This window comes from Nanorana parkeri, unplaced genomic scaffold, assembly GCF_000935625.1.
Source record: "Nanorana parkeri isolate BGI_ZX_2015 unplaced genomic scaffold, ASM93562v1 scaffold626, whole genome shotgun sequence".
Lineage (NCBI taxonomy): Eukaryota > Metazoa > Chordata > Amphibia > Anura > Dicroglossidae > Nanorana > Nanorana parkeri.
Window position 1 is genome coordinate 311,540 of NW_017306894.1, and position 20,967 is coordinate 332,506.

At 42.7% G+C, this 20,967-nt stretch overlaps 1 protein-coding gene across 1 annotated transcript in view; it reads right to left on the reverse strand.

Annotated features, from left to right (window-relative positions):
* The window catches only part of MGAT5 (mannosyl (alpha-1,6-)-glycoprotein beta-1,6-N-acetyl-glucosaminyltransferase), a 118,804-nt gene that overhangs the window by 51,379 nt on the left and 46,458 nt on the right, over positions 1-20,967 (reverse strand). Inside the window, exons 4-5 of the mRNA XM_018563039.1 lie at positions 8,860-8,936; positions 8,616-8,705 (exon numbers count right to left, since the gene is read on the reverse strand). Of these exons, the coding sequence (XP_018418541.1) occupies positions 8,616-8,705; positions 8,860-8,936 (167 nt within the window). The remainder of the gene's footprint in view (positions 1-8,615; positions 8,706-8,859; positions 8,937-20,967) is intronic.

Here is a 20,967-nt window from a genome sequence, read left to right on the forward strand (position 1 = left end):
AGAATCTAACACTTTCGAATGCTAGTCATGTTGCAACAGTTTGGAGAAGGCCCAAGCCAGCATGATTATGGCCCGGGTTCAAAGCCATTTCCACAAAGACATGGTTTGATGAGTTGAGAAAGAGTAATGACAATGAGAGGCCAGCCATTTTCTGTAGCGGCCCAAATAAAAATAAAATCATATTTTTCTTGGAAGGAATATTCTTTTTTTTGCAGCCTGAATTTTCCAGAATCCTCATCCCACTCTCCCTGAAACTGTCCCTGCGCCTATTCTTCCTATGCACCAAGCTGAACATATTTTAAATATATTTTGCAACAGTCAAAGGATATAGATCCTCTGTGTGTATAAAATACTTCTGCAAACAGATATTACCTTGTAAAAAGTATTGGCAACAACATTTCTGTACTGTACACAGCCTGTGTAAAAAGCAAAGTTGTGAGTGGGATCCAGCATACAGACTGCCTGCAGAAAAATACAAAAGGGAGTGCATACAAGACCAGTCACCCTGCACAAGGTGAGAGCAGCAGTGACCAGTCTTATACAGGAGAAGCAAAGTTTCACTGCATTACTGCACAGATCTAGAATATGCAAAGGATATCAAGAATACACATGGTTCTTTAGTTCAGCATTTAAAAGAGTTCTAGCCAACCTGTGACAATGAGACTGTCACAGGTCGGCTCAGTAGATTGGGAGGTGAGCGAACACATACCGGCGTTCGCTCACCTCTCGATAGTTTCACGGCTCTCTGCCGTGACAGGGGAGCGGCTGGATTCCCCCCCTCCCCGCTCCGATCTGCCAACGCTGACTGGCGGAACGGACGAGGGAGGGTACAGCTGGCTCTGCCTCTAGATAGGCAGAGCCAGCTGTCAGTCACGCAGCTGGGCGGATCCCGGCACAATTGTCGGGATCCGTTTCAGCTGCGGCGTCTCAGTATACCGCGAGCTACAGCTCGCTGTATACTGAGCCTAGGGTGACGGGAGGGCGCTAGTTTGTGTCCTCCCGTTACCGTAAGGAGCACTATGGGGAAAAGCCTTAACCCCATAGTTCTCTTTTAAGGTTAAGCAGAATACAGAGCTTCCAGCAATAGCCTTGAATTTCTGCGCTGGAAGTTTCTTTTGTTATAAACAAATACTATATATGGCCAAAGGTTTGTGGACACTATCACAATTACTGTACAATATATTAGTTTGTTGGACATCCCATTACAAAACCATGGGCGTTCAAGCAGAACTTCAGTTGGAAAGCAAAACGTTGCCATCCGGAAGACTTATTGCAGAAGAGATTCTGTCTTTTCTAAATGCTTCTTACCTTCTTGATAACAGGTCATCAAAAGATTGTAGACTGTACAACTTTGTGTACAATCTGGGCAATCCTTGGTGCTGTGATAAATGTCAGCCAAAATCAATTAAAAAAAAAATGTACAAAAGGGGTGACGACCCAGGCGGAGAAGACGACCCAGGCGGAGACTTCAACTATGGCAAAAGCACTTACAGAAGTCACCGCTGTAAAAGGTGGCAAGTATATATGGCTTTCGTTCTGCTTTATGAAATTTGCTCCCTCCATTTCAGTTATAGCTTCCACCCTTCTGCAAAGGATTTCCACAAGATTTTGGAGAGTAAATGCAGGAATTTGTGTTCATTCAACCAAAGAACAATTTGTAAAACACAGGTGCAGAAGCTGGATGAGAAGACCTGGCTTACAATTGATATTTCAATTCCAATGGCATTCACCAAGGTGCTCAATAGGGTGAGATCCAGACTCTGCACAGGAAATAAAGTTCCTGCACACCAAACTTGTCCAACTGTCTTTCTGGAGCTGGCTGTGAATCCCAGGGTCACAGACATGCTGGAACAGAAAATGGTCTTTCCCAAACTTACAAGGTTGGAAGTGTTGAATTGTGTAAAACGTCTTTGTATTTTGTTGTAGCATTGTCAGTACCCTTTACTGGAAACACCTGAACTTAGTAGGGTTGTCCACATATTTAAGTGTCGATTGGGCTTCCAAATAGCTGGAGACAGATGGGCATGTATGTGCCTGATGTGTGATGACAATTTTACTTGACAAATTGCACTGCTTTTGTAAAACAAACCAGTGATTAGGCAATCATCCAGATGCCAATTGTTGTGTCATTTTATGGATTGGTACATTTAAAAACTAACAATGCACCATTCATTACTAAAAATGTATTTGTTTCTGAAGGTCACTACATGTCGGTTTCTGGCTTTTGCAATTATGAGCCATACAATTACCAAGTGGCATTGGCTACAGAGCAGATGTTAGCTCCAGTATGGACAAGTCAGTGTAATTTGTGGAGAAAAATAAAGGCCAGGTTCATACCATTTTTTGGACCAGATCTGGAACGCTGCGCATTGCATTTAGACATCTTTTTGAAACATTCAAGCTTTGTTTTTGTTTTTGTTTAGCTTAAAATGGGCTTTCATATGCAGTCCAGTGTGTTTGCCTTTTTCATGTGTTTTTGATGCATTTACATGCGCTCCAGAACAGAAAAATAATGCATGCAGCATTTTTTTTGCCCGCACCAGAACGGACTGCAATAGTGTGAAAGGAGCCCAGAAATACAATAGGAATACATTGGGATGCATTTCAGGTCTGGGCATGACCTGGCCATCACTGAAAATGGAACCAGAAACACCAAACTGGCTCTCAAAGTTCTAGTTTTCCATCCAGACAATGCTACAGTACACCAGACCTTCCCATTCTCTTTAGTGGGTAAACTGGGAACCCCTTATGCTTACCTGTTTGGGATGTAGGAGAGGTGTTCTTAAAGAGCAAGTCCACTTTCTCACTAAATGTGAGAGAATTAACTTACCCTGAGGGGCGGGCTTCCGATGACCACAATGCTGAACAGTGCGCGTGCGTACACCGGCCCGTTCGGCACTTGTCTCCCGAGCACCGTTCAAACCAGCCGAAAATCGTACGATTTTCGGCTGGTTTTCTAGCGTGCTCCTTAGACAAAAGACGTGCGACCGTACAGTAGAAACGGTCGCACGTCTTCGTTCACACTGCTCGATTCTCGTACGATCGCAGGATTTCCCGCGATTCTCGTACGAGAATCGAGAAGTATGGGCACCTTTAGACTGATTCCTGAATGGGAAGATCTGCCTTTATTATAACAATCTGGGCAATCCCAATAATCTAATGAGCAAGGCTACAAATGTCTGTATCCCTTTAGAAGGGGATGCATAAAATTTTACTTGCCAATTATGTTTTTGTTTGTTTTTATTTGTGCTCAACAAAAAAAGGTGAAGTTTTCCTTTAAGTGCTTTTAGTCACAGTGGATAGTACAGCTCCAGCTCGGAAAATAAGGTGGGACATGTTTCACGTTCAATCTTACACTTTAAATAATTGTACCGATATCACAATGGGTTACACACATCCAGTTCCACGTGGCCATGTAATTATCACCCCATTAAGAGCGATGCCAAAATCGGGGCTTCAACTGCTAAACCTGTCGGCATTAAAAGGAATTATTTTAGTGGTGACTTAGTTGCAAGGTCTCCATGGTCCTGTCACCCTACTGAAAGCAGAAACTTCTCATGCTCCAGGTGACGGGAACACAGAGCTCTCCGTGTCACTCATCACGCCGTTCGCTGCCAGCATGGAGAACGCTGTGCCAAGAGGCTGTCAACATTGCCAACGCCCTTTTCTGAAAGCATGATGGCAGACAACTGGATCAAACATGGAAGTATGGCGTTAAAGTGAAACTTCAGCAGTCCTTCTCTGGGACAACGCACACCATATTCCAGATCCTTACACACTTCGTTCTGCAGATAAGACAAACTACAAAAATAGACATTATAATCACATGAGCCCCAGTGCTGAAATCAATCCTTTATTCCAACATTGCATGGCTCTCACAAAAGATTAAGGCAGAAAACCTAAAAAGTGTACTGATGGAATTTTTTTTTAAATTTTCCCCATGTTGTGCCTGTTAAAAATGCTGCAAGTACAAAAAATTACACTGATCCTGCCAAAGATCCAGTCACCTTCCCTGCTTGAGCTGATAATGTCCCTCTGCTACACTGAAAATCTGAAGCAATGTTATCTCTGCCCGAGTTCTTCATTCTGGACTAGAGAGCAATTCCCCTTATTCCTTTGGAGAAGATAAGGGGAGGTGTTCTGCTATCCAAACATGAGAACTGGCAGAGCTGACAAAACTGCTTGGGATTCTCTGTGCAGCAGAGGCAGAGTTGTCAGCAGAAATAAGAAAGAGCACACTGGATTTCTGGCAGCATTTACAGAGGGCTAAAACTGGGGGGGGGCGGGGGGGAGGGAATGTGCATCTTTTGCAGATATGTGCTGAATTTTTTTTTATTTGAGTGAGCAAAAAAAACAAGACAAAATTCTCAGAAAATAATGTGTCAGATTCCTGAAGAGGAAGCGCAACTATTCACTTAGAGTCCGATAGTCTCATCTGCCCACTCCAATTCGAGCACTGCAGCTTCCTTCAGCATCTTCTGCGAGTGCCAAATGTCTGTGTTCCCTGTTTTGTTGCTTCCTCTGACCCATATGTCACTACAGGTCTCCATTATGAAGGGGTTGAAAAATAGCAAGAGAGTGCATGGGGGTGGCACAGGCATCTAACACTAACTCAGAAGTTAGGCCAAAAGATAAAGACTGCAGTGCTGGAAAGGAAGGGAGGATACATAGACCGAAAGGGAGGAGTAATGGCGTCACTCGTCACACACTCCAAGAGCCACACTCTATGCTTCCTCCAATTAAATACAAACTTTATTTTAATCCATGATACAGCATACACCTTCCAAAGCTTCCCAGAATGAAAAACTCTTCCGATCTAGGGGACCAGACAGGGTCACTTTAAAGAATACCAGGAAAGCTATACTCCATTCTATTGGCTTGAAAAGGCTGTGACCCAACTGCAAGAGCAAAGAGCTGAGGATTCTGTGGAAACCGCAGTGAAATGTAGTTATTTTTTGGCAGGTTAGGATTGAAGGCCTGAGTTATGAAGACCGCCTTCAAATATTAAAACGTATTCCCCTTAGAAAAGAGGCTATTAAGAGGTGACCTTATTGCAGTCTTCAAAACGTCTACACAAGTTCTTCTTTCACTTCATATACAAGGATATAAGACAGACAGACAGACAGACAGACAGACAGGAGAGAGACTGAGGATGCACCGATACCGGTTTTTCGTATCGAGTACCGGTGTTTTTTTTCCCGGCACTCGCCGATACCGAATACCGATACCGGATGTCCCATTAAGGAAGCCAGGTGGCATGTAATGACTGGCCACCTGGCTTCATGATTAGCAGGGAAGCCGTCCCCGTGCTTCTAGTCACTAGGCGACGAGAAAGCATGGAGCAGGCTTTCTGGCCAATCAGGAACCAGGGCAGCGTGTAACAATGGCTTACGGATTAACCTGGGAGCCGGCTTTATGCTCCCTCGTCACCTCCCGGCCAATCAGAAAGCCAGGCAGCAAGTCATTACACGTTGCCCGGCTTCCTGATTGGTCGGGAAGGTGGCTCCATGCTGACGAGGGAGCATGGAGTCGGCTTCCCGGCCAATCAGGAAGCCAGGCAGCGTGTAATGACTCGCTGCCCGGCTTCCTGATACAGGAAGTATTGGGCTAGGCATCGGAGCATTTGGGCGAGTACGAGTACTCTCCCAAATACTCGGCATAGATATCGGTATAGTTGTATGCCCAATATACACACGTTGAACCAGATGGACCCTTGTCTTTATTCAACCTCACCTATGTTACAGCTGACCACGGACAGAGATGCATTCTGGTCCTATAAATGTTCTTGTACATAAAACATGCAAGTTTGCATTAAGTACGCGAGTCTGTGGGCTTGGTTCTGGCCCATCTTAAGGGAAAACAATTGACCTGCCCCAAATGTAGCCCCGCCCACAAAGATGACTTGGCTGGGAATGTATACTAAAATCAGAAATGGCCTATAGAATATAAAGGAACCGATCCAACAGTAATAGGCCAGATTTGGCCACTTAGGCCAGCAAGTATATTAAAGTGGATTTTCATTTCTGCAGTCAAATTGGGTTCACGCTTCTAAATATTAGTTGTGTGCTCCTATTCACATACCAAAAACAATCAAAATAATGTAAAGATTACCGCTTACCTTTTTGCTCGCCTAAAAATCTTACCCATCTTTCACCTTCTATGAAATGGTATTGACGGGGCTGGTCAGTTATGTTCATCATAATTGACCCCATCTGTACTGCACTAGCATTTCATTATCAGTTGTAAATGTGTACTGTTGATCATAGAACACTGGACTACACTGGGACATTTGGATAGTGGATATCTATAGATATATTTATATTATCTCATGTATTTATGTTTTTGGAGATATATATATATATACACCTCTCCAAAAACAAAGTGTAGAGTAGAAAGGGTTTATTAATTCACTGATTGGGAGGAATTTATGGTATTTTAAGCGCAGCGTTTTAGTGGTATTTATATGTGTACACTGTCTGTCCTAACAAGATCAAGGCTAGGGAGGAACATTGCAATGTTAAGCACAAAAAAAAAAAAAAAGCCACCTACTATCCCTCAGTCTCCCTAATTGCACATTGCAAACTATTCTAAAATAGAGGTTGCCTATAGATTCCTATGCATAGTGCTATTCCCCAAAAAACTAAAATTATATATTTTTGTACAAATAATTTTTACATATGCTGTGTGAAATGGAAAATTTGTTTTTTTTTTAACTTTACCTGCAAATGGGAAATAAACGTCAAGCACAGCAACCACAGGAACTAATCAGACCACATCTTAAACGGGAGAGAACTCCGAAAGATAACTAGTTGGTATCACTTCCTGCACCCTACCACTGTCCTCCGCACTTCATTCAAATAAGTACCAAATTATTATACGGGTCATTGGAATGCTATATAAAAGCATCAGCAACCATTTTGTAACGGATATTTATACCAATGCTGTTCATCCGTTCACTAAGCCCGGGGGCTGAGGCTTTAGGGGTGTGCTGTACATGATAAACGTTTGCTCATCACAGGCAGTTTTGGAGGTGAAGTCTGCAGCATGTTCCCTGCAGGTGCTCATGAGCCTGACGTGAAAGCTGTTTGAACGTAATAGGTCTTGGAAATTTGTCAAAGACCGAGTCACTTTCATTTACGAGGAAAGTCATTTTTGTCTTCCTCCCACAGGAAGGAAGAGCAGACTTAACCTGAACTGGATAAATTAAACGTGAAGCCTGAAAACGAAGATGCCGCAAGTTTCAGCATGCCCTCATTGTTCCTTAGGAAAAGCACGGTGCCCAACCTCAAGGGAAATCCCACAAACACATTGCTGGCTGAATCTAAAGGAGGCAAGGGTGCCCAGTCATTCTGAAAGCACCCTACAGAAAAAAACTAATTGTTGAAAGATAACCATCCGTTTCTAATGGAAATAAAAGATCCTTATACTGGTGTATTAAGATTTGTAATTTGTAATTGCATGCTCAAAGCCCAACGTCAGCCAACTTCTTTTAAATATTTTTTTCTTTTTTGAAGTTTAGATACAGCAAGAAAAGCCTAGAACCTTTGTCAGGTTTAAGAAGCTGTCTCCACCACAACCGAGGAGAATTGGCCTCCCTTCACATCACACACTAGGACAGGAAGTGAAAAGAATAATGTCCAACATGGACCCCTGCCCAAAGTTCTGCACATGGCCCACAAAAAACCCAAAAAGAACCAAAAAACATTTTGGCTAGTTGAATGAGTGCCATGAATGATTTGGACTACATGGGATAACATTCTTAGTCTCCTTTCACACTGGCGGTCCAATTGACTGCCTCTTGATTTTTATTCAGGTAGATCACATCGGATGCCCATTGCTAGTCTATAAGCAGCCGGGTCTAAACGGATGGCCGTCTGTTTACAACCGGTTACCCCGACTCTATCCACATGCGGAAAAACAAACGGAACAGTGTTCTGTTTTGACTGACCTGGTCGTGGTTAATATGATGTTAATGGACATGCGTCCGTTTCCCCAAAAGACCAACATGGGGTCCGATCATTTCAGTAGTGACATTCCATCACTGTTCTGATGAGGGGATCCGTGCAAGGATCCTCTCCTGATCAGCCCATGTGAAAGGGGACTAAGACACTCCAGTAAAGCATAAAACATTTTGCACTCGAGTAAATTGTCCCAAACCCATCAAACTCTGCGGTGGGGAAAGGGGGTGCTAGCACTATGAGTCAATCAGATCAGTTTGTGTACTGCACAGTGCTAACACTAGGGACCCTGCTGGCAGGAGGACAATGATGATCTATGACCATCTTTCTGCGATTTCCTTCACTGGGTCCCTGACCAACTACACTGCTTAACTGCAAGGGATGTCATGGACCATGTTAAGGTTCATTCACACCAAAAGTGGTCTCTGTCCATTTTTTTTTCACCACCCAACAACGCTAGCCTGCATGCCTAACCTGAGCATTTTAGTGTGAATGCACACTTCTGTTTTATGGCAGAGATTCCTGGATCACAAGATTTGTTGAGTAGAAGTACAAATACTTTAGCAGATTAAATACTTTCAACGTATGAATTTTAGCTGCGTTTTAAAAAAACATAATCTCATATGATCAGACATAAAGTAATCTACTACCACTCACCTCACTGAGGTAAATAAAATAAGAACAGGTGGAGCCATCGACCCCGTAATTGGAGTAACAGACATCAGATCGCCACATGTCCTTCATCCACTGCAGTGAGAGAAGAGAAATTAATTAAAATCAGTGACTACGTGAGTGCAAATCAACATTATAAACAATGTTTTAATACCAACTAAACCACTTCATCTCATTATCTATAATACATGAGATTGGTGCACACTTTGAAGGTACAGGTTGTGCCTACCTTTACTTTACCCTCGCAGTGAGGATAGCCATCCATGGGAGGCAGTTCACACGTTTCCTGGGCCCCATTAAGGAGATCTTGGGAAGAAAAAAAACAAACATCCTTAGAAAAATATTCAGAAACATGAAAATAAAAAGATGCAAAATTATAAAATACAATCTCAAAAAAGTTAACATCCAAAAATGTTTATACATGGCAAAAAAAAAAGTGGTAAATAAATGCATGAACAACTCAAGAAAAGCCTAACTTTTTGTTTTAGTTAAGAGGGACATTAAAAGAGAGGTTTGTGCGTACTGGGGTAATTTTTGCCGCACTTCCTGCCCTGGTGACACTAGAATACTGTGGGGAGGTAGCAATAGTACCAGGGCATAATACACGTTTGAAGCATCAACAGAGCTTTTTTTCCTAGACTCTGCTAGACTAGCAATGGTTGAGGGAGGTAGTGTGGAGTTCCGCAAAGGGAGTATCTGGATGAAGTCTGCTGGACCAAGTAGCAGCCATCTTTGCCTGTGAAGACAGTGAATAAATCAGACCACCACATAACCTGTGCAACTGATTATTTTGTTAAGGAATGAGGAGGCACTGGTGACCAGACTCGCGTTTTACCCACTCAATGTCACCACGATATACAAGACCCAGGGACTGATACTTCAACAAAGTGAATGTGGAACGGTTGGTGGAAGTGCTGCAGCCAGGTACATTTTAGCATAGCTGGTCATACATCAGTCGTTTTTCTCATTCAGCCAATCTATGCTACACAGTGTGGATAGGGGAACCCTCTCCCTACCCGCTGAGCTATTGTATTCTGACATCAGTAAATGTGCCACTTTCAGAATACCCGAACGCTGATTGCATTTGATTCAATGCTATCAGACCAGATCTTGACAAAAGTCAATTGACTAATAGACTTTGGTTGCACAGAGGGGTGCTGGATGGGGCCACACTGCTGGAGCAGGACTTGGCCAAAATTCCAGCAGTGTTTGGTTAGCTTAAACCTGTTGCATTTTGTAACAGCTACTTTTTTCCCCTTTAGCTAATCAGTCTCCGGAGTCCTTATCTGAAAACAACCAGCAGTCTTATTCCTAGGGTCTCACGTTCTGCCCTTGACATTTTCCAGGGATTTACTGATGGGTACTTCAAGGATTATCGAAAGCTTCTTAGAAAACACATTCAGTTACTGATTATTATAGAGTATTACATTTTCCCTTCTACAGGAAAAAGTATAGTGGATTTCCAGTGAGCACATATTTCTAATTACAATTTTCGATCAAACTTTCACATGCCTCTTGTAGGTACATATTGTGTACATTTTGAGATGTTGTTGTTACTGTACCTCATAGATTTGTAGATTAGAAAACTATTATAGATCCGGGTTTCGTCACTCGGGCTCTCCAAGATAATTTAAAAAGCAAACTGTTTTGACCGTGCTGCCATGTGATGTCGGCATTCGCAATGGTTTAGTCTTGAATTTGACAGAAAGGCCATTGAGGACATCAGTCTCTCTACCCTACTGGATCACCTTCTGCCCTCTATATGCCCCCAACTAATGACCCCTGTGTGGAGAGATCAGTTCACAAATGCAAGGTAGTAGTATTCCCCATTCTTCAAACTATTCCCAAGAAAGATTAGACTGATATTTATTACTTCCCCAATAAAGATAGAGGGGAATTTATCAAGACTGGAGCAGACAAAATCTGGAGCAGCTGTGCATGGCAACCAATAAGCTTTTCTCTTCAGTTTGTTCAGTTAAGATTTGAAAATGAGACGAGAAGCTGATCGGTTGCCGTGCACAGCTGCTCCAGATTTTGTCTGCTCCAGTTTTGATAAATTCCATTCATTAATTCTGTATTCATGAAAATGAAGAACTAACCACATCATCCAAGAAGAGTAACAGCAGGTTACAAGAAGCATTCATATGCGCGAGCCTCCATATCCGCACCGCAAAATTTACCTTCAGCTCAAAAAACAATGAGCAATATTAAGCCATAAAAAGGCAGGCAAATAGTAAAAGTATGCCAGGTAGATTTATATACACAAACCTTTAAACTTATGTTTGCTAAAAAATATGCCAGAAGTGCCATCTATTCATCCTCAAGAAAGTCAACAAGTTCTCAGTTCAATGCTTGCTTTTAAAATAATAAAAAAAAAGAACAAAAGAACCTTTGGCTGCAATAGATACCTCCTCCGGGCTTTCAGGTAAAATTGCACTAGCTCAACAGTCTAACCCAGAGGTTCTTAAAGTGACACTAAACTCAGGAGATAAATCTTAAAAATGCAATCAAGTACACGAATAACAAAAATGTATCTTATTTGTGTATCACTCGGCTGTAGATCCTCAAATCATCTATGCATTGGTGCTAACACTGCTTTTGTTCCTCATGGTCCCTATGTGTGTTGTAAAGTAGTCACCGCTCCAAGCTCACTCCCATTATGGACTACAATCTCATGTTTAGTTTACTAATTTATAGTGAGATTGTAGTCCATAATGGGAGTGAGCTTGGAGCGGTGACTACTTTACAACACACATAGGGACCATGAGGAACAAAAGCAGTGTTAGCACCAATGCATAGATGATTTGAGGATCTACAGCCGAGTGATACACAAGACACATTTTTGTTATTAAGGTAGTTGAATGCATTAATAAGATTTATCTCCCGAGAATTACAGACTCCAATGGATTCCCTTATATGTCCCCAAACCCTCTTTACCAGATAACAGGATTCACAACAGACCTGTTGGGTATAAGCTGAGGAAGGACTCACCACCCGTGGGTGCATCACTTCACCTCCCTGGCCTCACAGCACAATGCTGCAAAAAAGGTTGCACATGTAATTATGCAAGGAATGTGTGCAATCAGGACCACCTAATCGCCAAAGAAGAAGACCAGGGGATGAGGAGGAATATCTATCTATCTGCTAATAAAAGGTTAGGGAAGGGCTGGACAAATCCAGAGAATTGGGTAGCCAATGCTCCTTAAAAATTACAAACTGGCTCCTAATGTCAGAGATTCTCTCTGGTTGTCAATGGAGCTGGCTGTTTAAAAAAAAAAAAAAAAGATTCTGCTGGCTTCTGGATTGGACAGACTGGACCCTGAACTCCCCATTGATTTGCCCACCCCTGGGTTATAATCATCAGGTTTGGCCTGCCGTGCTCTGTGTCCCCAGTTGGCAAGAACACATACTGAAATAAAAACCTGAGCGGAGGTGCTCAACCTTTCCTAGCAAAAAAACAAAGTCTATATTAAAACCTTGTGCTAGGATCCTCAATCTTTTAAGCATGATTTATGATCAGGCAGGTGCTGAGGTAAGAAACAGATTAGCCAAAGACATTCTAATAATTCCATGTATTTAAACATATCACTGTTTTACAGAAATCTAAAATATTGAAAGCTGCTCAACTATCAAGGACTTGAAATGTCAAATTTGTGGCTGAATTTCTGCATAGTGTCTGCAGCTACAAAAAAGGTCAGTGAGGACTTTTATAGCCGATTTATTGCTGGCTAATACATATTTAATATTTAAAATGTCTATATCCAGGCCTTCGTTCAAGAAATTTAAATCCTAACTACAAGACGTTTAGTTTCTTTAGACACTAGGATACAAAATAATTCCCTCCCCCCCCCATAAAATATCTCTCAATTTTCTTTATCTGAGCATCTTAATGAAATAAGACCTAGTTATGACCATTCCGAGGGCCGGTGGTGGCATAAGAGGGAACTTGAAGAGCTGCCTCCTCTATAGCGCCGGCTCCTGTCACAGGCGGAGTGATACCAAATGCACTCCGCCTGTGAGGAATCGATAGTGAAAGCGCGCTTCACTCATTCTGGCCAGCGATTGGTTATCAAATTGCTTTTGGAAAGGTACGGCACCCCTGATTGCCCCGATCACCATATTTTTGTACATGAATATGGGTGGATTGTTGTGCATAAAAAAATAAAGACCTACCCCGAAAAAAAGACCTAGTGTGTTATTTTTGCCCCAAAAAATATAAGACAGTCTTATTTTTGGGGAAACACGGTAGAAGCAAAAAGGTTTTTAAAATATAAACAAACCCCGATGACGTTGATGACATGTATTTAGGAAGAAAAAACAAAAAACACAACTCTCCTTCATACCCCAATCTTTCTTTCTTTACTGTTCAGCACCAGGAGCTGGAGGAAATACCCCGTACTTTCAGGCATGGTGGAAAATGTGATGACCTCCATGTGACAGGCCAATCAGAACAGTCACATAGAAAGTCCATAGGCCTTTGTAAGCTATAATTCCAAGTTCAGGTGAGACTGATGCACTACCACACCACCCATACCATGTAAGTGCTCAACATCCCCTTTCACCACCCCATATATACACATCCTCATTTACTCATCACTCCCCATCCACACACCTGGCAGCAGACTGTTGCGCTCCTGCCCTCTTCATTTTCCTGTTCAAGCTATAATTCCAGCAGCTGGTAATTTACAGAACTTTCCTGAAGGCTAAACCGAAGGGCAAGGCAGAGCCAAGTTAAAGTGAACCAGTTGCTTTGCCCCATAAGATTGGGTTCACCTTATTCTCTATAGTGTTGAAGGAGGTCTTGCTCAGGATATCTATAGTGAAGATATTTCAGGCAGGCCAATATTTAATGTCCTTGTCCTAGATCACATTAAAAATATTTTCATTACCAACAGAGGCGTCTTTCCTGCCATTCTCCTGGTCCGTTATGGCATGACAGACACGGGTAAACAGCTTTTAAACTTTTTACATACGTTACCTGGAGATTTCTTGTCCCTTTCAGCAGTCACGCTTCAGGAGCCCTGTGCGTTAGAAGGCCCACCTAGCAGTAAGCCTCGACCACCAGCAAGCGAGCAACCCAACACAAGGCCCAACTCACGAGAACGTGGCACAAAGCCCAACTCACGAGAATGTGCCACAAGCCTGCCAAATTCTGCTCTCACATAAAAACAACTTGAGTTAAATGGAAAATGACCGTCAATTTAGCCGTTTTCTTCATATTTAGAAAAGTTCTTTAAGAGGGGGGGGGGGGGAAAAAAGTATTTAGTGTCTGCCAACAAACTGTGGCCAATTTAGAGCTAAAAAATTAAAATAAAATGCCAGCTAAATGTTTTGCTAGGCAGGGACACTATCTGTCTATTCAGTAAGTTTTCCTCTAGCGTGAAAGGTGAGAGGTTTTAGAGTAAGAACAGACGTCCTCTATTTACTGATGGACTGATGCTAAGAAGAACTTGCCCAAAAACAGTGTAGGAACGCATAGAATGAACCTCACAGGGGCAAGAAAGAGGACTTTGTGACACCTATGAGAAAAAAAAAAAAAAAAATTTGAAAAACTTCTCACCCCTGGAAGAGCAAAGACTGACTGTTAGCGGCAATCCTGTACAGCAGGTTTAGGCAAACTCTAGCCTTCCAGCTGTGGTCCAGTCATGCCGTTGCCTCTGGGAGCCATGTCTATGGTTGTCAGTCTTTCAATGCCCAATGGGATTTGTAGTTGCACCACAGCTGGAGGACCAGAGACTGCCTACCCCTGCAGCACAGTAACGAGAGGAAAAAAAAAAAGACCATGTTGTCCTGATGTAATAAAACAATGTGTGCATTATACAACGGATACCTGCAAACCCGCTGCACTATTTCGAGTCAAGCATCTGCCTCTATCAAATATGCAGGAACACGTGGCAGTGAATGATGTGTCATTAATCACAGTTTTACACTTTTATATATAGATGCAACCCTGAATAGAAATACACTGTGAAGTATTTCAGAAGCAAGGAGCGTTAATGAAATAAATTAGCTTGATAGACCAGATGGAGGCGTTGGGCTCACAGCATGGGTGAGCAAACAAAAAATCAGGAATTCGGAAGGCAGGTCAGGTCTAAATCAAAAAGCAGGGATATGAGTTTCCTGCAACGACAACAAAAAATGTTTGAAAGAGTTGCATGCTGGCTTTTACTTAGGGGGGGCAATGAAAATCCTTCATACTGTCAGAAAATCTATAGAGAAATCACCAGCACCAACACAGGCTTCTATCAAGCAGGACATAACAGTCACCAACACCAGGACTTTCATCTTCCACAATCAAAGTACTCACAGGACACAAAAATGCTCCTCAAATGCGAGTTTCCCAAATTCCTTTAGGCCCCTTTCACAAGAGCGGTCTGATTCGGTCCGTTTTTTTTTCCAAGTGGACCCGATCAGATGCTTAATGCTGGTCTATGGGCAGCAAAGTCTAAAGAGGCGGGAGTCCGTTTACACCCAGTTACCCCCCATTTCGGCCAGGTCTGGAAAAAAAAAAAAATGGAACAGAGTTCCGTTTAGTCAGATCAGATTGCCCCTGATCTGGCATAATCAGATGTAAATGGACACATGTCTGTACATCAGATTTCCCATAGACCGTTGTGGGGTCCAGCAGATTTAGTGCTTTCCAATGCGTACTGCTCCAAGCAGAAGAGGTTACAGGCACGGATCCCATCCTGATCTCCCCCGTGTGAAAGGAGCCATAAAGAAACGCTCCATTTTCTTTAGAAAAATGTAATTTGTTCTAAACGGATATTGTCCAAATACAAGAGGCATGTGCATTCTTACTTCAATCTTAAGACTCTGGATTATTGCACAGATATGGAAGAAATGCAGAAACCCAGAATTTAGATGTGCATAGAACTTCACCTGTCTACATCTCCGGATAAACAGAGTTGTAGACAGTAGACAATCCCAGGAGCCAGGTCACCAATGCTCCTTAATAAAAGATAGCTGCTGCCCAGCTTTCGAGGTTCTCTAGTTGTCAATGGAGTGGTCTGGAAAAAAAAAAAAAATTGCTGCTGGTCTCATAAATTCCATATTCATTTGTCCACCTGTGGAGGTAAGATCAGATTCCGATTCTTTTCATATTATTATACAGAATTTATATAGAGCCAACAGTTTGCGCAGCGCTTTACAAAAAGGAGGATATTACAATCACAATACAAGTCAAGACAAGATGGTAAGGAAGGCCCTGTCCCTTAGGGCTTACAATCTTCATATGCTCAGTTTTATTTCTCAAGCTTGACGGAAGGACTGTTTTAGGTTTATAAAGCAAGCAGGCCTCATCTCTTCTAAAATGAAAGCATGTGTCACGTGCCTTCCTGGGTACTTCTCCGGTTAGGGATGGATCCCGAGGTCCCTTTCACAAGGGTGGTCTGATCGGGTCTGCCTGTCAGTTTCAGGCCGACCCAGGTGCCCAATGCTAGTCTATGGGCAGTCAGATCTACATGGACCGTAGTCCCATTTCTACCTGGTTACCACCGACTTCAGCCAGCTCCAGAAAACCAAACGGAACAGTGTTCTGTTTTCATGGACCTGATTGTGTCTAATTGGGGGTAATTTCCTGTCCGTTTACATCAGATTCCCCACTGGTCGATAAGGGGTCCGGTCATTTCAGTTTGAGAGAAAAAAAACTGGATGGACACAGATGTCAAACTATGACATCTGATCTGTGCCGCTCCGATCAGGGGGGATACTTGCATAGATCTCCTCCTGCTCAGCCCGAGTGAAAGGGGCCTTACTCTTGCATGGAACAGTGCTCACATATTGATGTGAGTTTTCCATAGTTAGTACTGTGAGCCCAGGATAATGTAATGCACCCCCATGGGGGTGGGCCCATGATATTCTGGGCTCAAAGGAAGGGGTTTGGACGAAAGGGGGTAGCACTAAGGTCCTCGAGTTTGACTCCCTACCAGGACACAATCTGCATGTTCTTCCCTAGCTACCCCAGTTTCCCAACCACATGCCCATAGGTTAACTGGGTCATGCCTAAATTTGCCCTAGTAGACAGATGTGAATTTAAAGTGCTGCATAACTTGAGAGCACTATACAAATATCTGTGATAAATAATGGGTGTCATTTAACCAGAAAGTCAAGCAGCAAAGAGGAGGGTAATACTGCAGTCAAAGATTTTTATTTTGGGAAGCACTGCACAATTTGGCTTTAGGATAATCACTTTTATATCTTCAGGAAAGGTTCAGATATGGGGCATTTCTCTGCACACCCACCTGGATCTTCGCACTATTATTCCCCGAGCGCGTCTTCTTTTCTCACAACACACAAAAATTAGTTCTTATAATAAGCACATTGACAAAAGATTATCTCTGTGCATTTGAAGTCTTTGCAACAGGCCATTTGTTCTCAACAAACCAAACAGTGGTCACACAATCCAGGAGCTTAACCCGTGCCAAGCGCCCATGAATGCCGGTAAGATGAACTGGTTAGATAGAGAGCTCTGCGAAGGAGATTATTTCCACTAGCCTTCGACCCTTGGTGGAATTCCAGCGGTCTCCTGTAACACGGCTCTCCTGTGTAAAAGTACCTGCCGGAATACGTCTTTTATCTTACTGATGTACGAATCTTCTGTACAGGATCACTGAGCCCCAGAAACAAAAGGAAAAAAGGAAGTACTTTATTCCTATCCAAATCCTGACATCTGGACATCAGATCAACGCTGAACTATGATCTTTTTGGTTTTCAGCCACCTGCACCGTGGCACACACCCAAAAAAAAAACCACACATATGCAAATTTTGTTGCGGTTTTTCTTTTTTTACACTATGCAAAAATGTGCCCAAAGTAAATGGCAAATAACTAAATCACCATTCACCAGGACAATAGGCTCCCTGCGGCTAATTGCTTCCCCGTGTAGGACTTCTGCCTTATTACACCACTGTGTAGAGTGGCCATCTTGGTAAAGAGGCAGGGCTGTGCTTCATGTCAGAGCTGCCCCCTGATGACCGGTATGTGTAATGATCAGGAAGAAGTAGCAGCATAGGTTGACGAAATACAGATCCACAGAATAAAGCAGAGTACAGAGATCCTTCCTTGCAGGTCCTCAGGTAGTTTCTTCTCCAGCAAGCCCCCCAGGAGAACAGTAAGCAGTAGGCTTGCTGGAGTGAGAATCACCAATTCTCACTCCAAATCTGGAGAGCAAATCAACAGATCCAAAAGAATGAATGAAGCATTAGTGGGGAGATGCTTCCTTGCAGGTCCTCAGGTACAGTTTCTTCTCCAGCAAGCCCTCAAGAGAACAGTAAGCAGTAGGGACATCACAAATTCTCACTCCAAATCTGGTATCAGAGGCAGCATACAGCTATTAGGCTAAAGAACAGGGTTGGTGCCTAGGCACACTTGCATGTCAGAAGTGCATTGATATTTTTCAGGATGAATTCAAGACAAAAATTGTTTTTTTTTTTAGGGTCGTGCCAAGTACCTGTAACATCTCCAGATATTACTTATAACATATCAAACCTTTACTTTGAGTTCATGCCATACAACCTAAAACATTTCTGCTGGGCAAGATGATGCTTTAGCATAGCGTCAGAAAGAGTCTGACTCCATGGCCTGGCACTAGCGATCAATGTTTTGTTCAAGAGGAGCTCTGGTGCTTGAGCAGAACTGGAGTGGCACTGAAATCCAAATGGAGCCGAGAGCCAAAGCCTGGAGCTGGATCTCTGCTCATCTTATTGCTACTTCACATGATCAAATTAAAATGCAGCTGCAATAATCCGATTATAGAAAAATACAACAATGTGTAAAGATCCCCCTCACACCTCCTATTGTCCATCATCTAATACATGATCTTTCTGCACATTTCCGCTCCTACTTTTTATCATACAACTTACATCGCATGGAAAAATATAAAGGGAACTTTATTATGGTATATGTTGTATCAGGGCTCAAAATTTCAGATCCTGAGCTACTAGCCAGGCCTTCAAAAGTTACTCGCCACCAGTTGCCCTGCATAAACACAAACACACACACAGGGCACAACGCGCTCACAGCACATCACACAGGGCATTACACATACAGCCACAGCACAACGCACAGACCATAACACACTCATTTAATATGAAATGTTTTAGTCTCTGCACATGAATAATATGTATATGTGTGTTTGGTGGGGGGGGGAGTTTTCCCTTTAAAATAATTTATTTTCTTTATTTTTTTACTGTTGGGGGGGCTTCGGGGAAATATTAGGGGTCCAAACAGACCCCTGACATTTCCCTTTTAAAATAGAAAATAAATTGACACCAAATACTCAATTTCTTTTTCAGCAGCCTCAGCACTCAGTACAGAGGCTTCCCCTTCATTCAGACACTGATAGTAAAATATTTACTATCAATAGTTTCTGAATGGGGAGGAGCCTCTGTACTGAGTGCTTCTCCCCATTGACGAAATCTTAAATGAACAGGCTGTGATGTAAATCACAGCCTGTTCATTCATAACTGGGGACACATAGTACTATGTGTCCCCAGTTATTTACAAACACTGGAGAGATCAGACGATGGCTCCAGTGTTTGTCCTTCTCACACGGCGGACCAGTAAATAAATTATATTTATCGATCCCCCCGCTCTGCCTCGCACAGAGCCGCTGTCATCCTGAAACTGACAGGATGACAGCGGCTCCGATCTCCTTCCCACTCGGCCATCCTGACAGCTGGGGGCACACGGACGAGGGAGCACTGTAATCATGTCGGTGAGGAGGAGAGAAGCCGCCCCAAGGAGGTCCAGGAGTCCCTCCAGGAGTTGAGTGCCTGACTCAATGGCTTCATTTCCACTCGCCCCCACGCAATTTTCACTCGCAAATTGCGAGGGGGCGAGTGGAAAATTTGGGGCCTATGTTGTATGATCTAGGCACATCATTCCTTCACTAAAGTATAACCTAGGACTGGAAACAATCAAAAGGAAAAGTAGGAAGAAACCATGACGAATTTTCTTTTCTACACCTTTACCACCTACAGATTTGATGCTTGAAAAAAGTTGATGCAGCAAAAGAGTGATTTTGGAACTGAAGTATCTATTTCAGGCCTGAAACATGGGGCATCGTCAACTCTACCTGGGTGGTAAAATTGAGCGGTATTACAAACATTGCACTGTGATGAAAATGTTTCTCATCCCTGTGCCCCTTTTGTATGTGTGTGCACGTATACAAGTGAGAAATCTACACGGCCAACTCTTTGTTTAGCTACACTTTTGCTTTCATAACTTGCAGTGCAGAGCTTGTCCGTGGAAGTAGCAAGTCACCCACCTGCCTCTTATCCTTCCATATAACGCTAGCGCAGGCAGAAGATAGGGACATATCCCAGAAGTTGCCAAATAGGCAACGACTGCTACTGGGATTACAAGGAAATTGGCAATTTATCCTTAATTAATTTATCCTTATTCATCCTAAATGTATTACTTTCTGGCAAAAAAGTGTAAACATTTTAATATCAAACTTCATCTGTTGACTGTGAAACACAGAGCATGCCCTGAATATTCTTTAGGTTCCGTCTGCAAGCATAGCCTAAGTGCACACTCGGGCAATGTATGTCATTTTAACATGGCTAATCCCAGGGGTGGGCAACCTCCGGCACTGTAGCTGTGGTGAAACTACAAATCCCATGAGGCATTGCAAGACTGACAGCAACAGGCATGCTCTCCTGAGTTCAGCCACAGCTGGATTGCCAATGTTGCCTACCCCCAGGCTTAACCCCTTTTGCAAGTCAAGCTTTCCGACTCTTAAATAACCAGGTCAGGTTAAGCAGCGTTAGCATGCGTCAGTTAACTATAACTCCATGACTAAATTTGTTCTTGACAGAGGGCATGCTAGGAACACACACAGTTCTGCATTCCAAGTTTTGTTACAAGGTTAATCATACTTCCCATATCAGGGGACAGTTTACATTTGAACATATTGTGGTCACAGAGGGGTTAACCGCCATGAAGGAAGCCTCAAATGCCACTACAGCTTTTTTTTTTAATCGGGGTCATCAATGCTTCACATGTTCCTATGCAAGTGTATGCATATAAAATAAATATAGATTACTTCAATATCCAGTTTTCTATGACGATGGAGGAAGTTCATATAAAAATGCATTGTGAGTTTATGTGGCTGTATATTACATGGCAAAATACAGAACAAAATACAATACTGAATAAAACATTTTTAAAAATAGGTCAAAATCCATAAAATGCACATAGCAAACCAGGCTCCCATGTAAAATACGGAAGTTACTCTATCAGCAGATCAGTAATGACCTGTAAAATTTGGCAGCATAGCAATCAGGATTTTTTATGGAGCAGAACACAGTGATAAAACGTCACAATGCACAGAC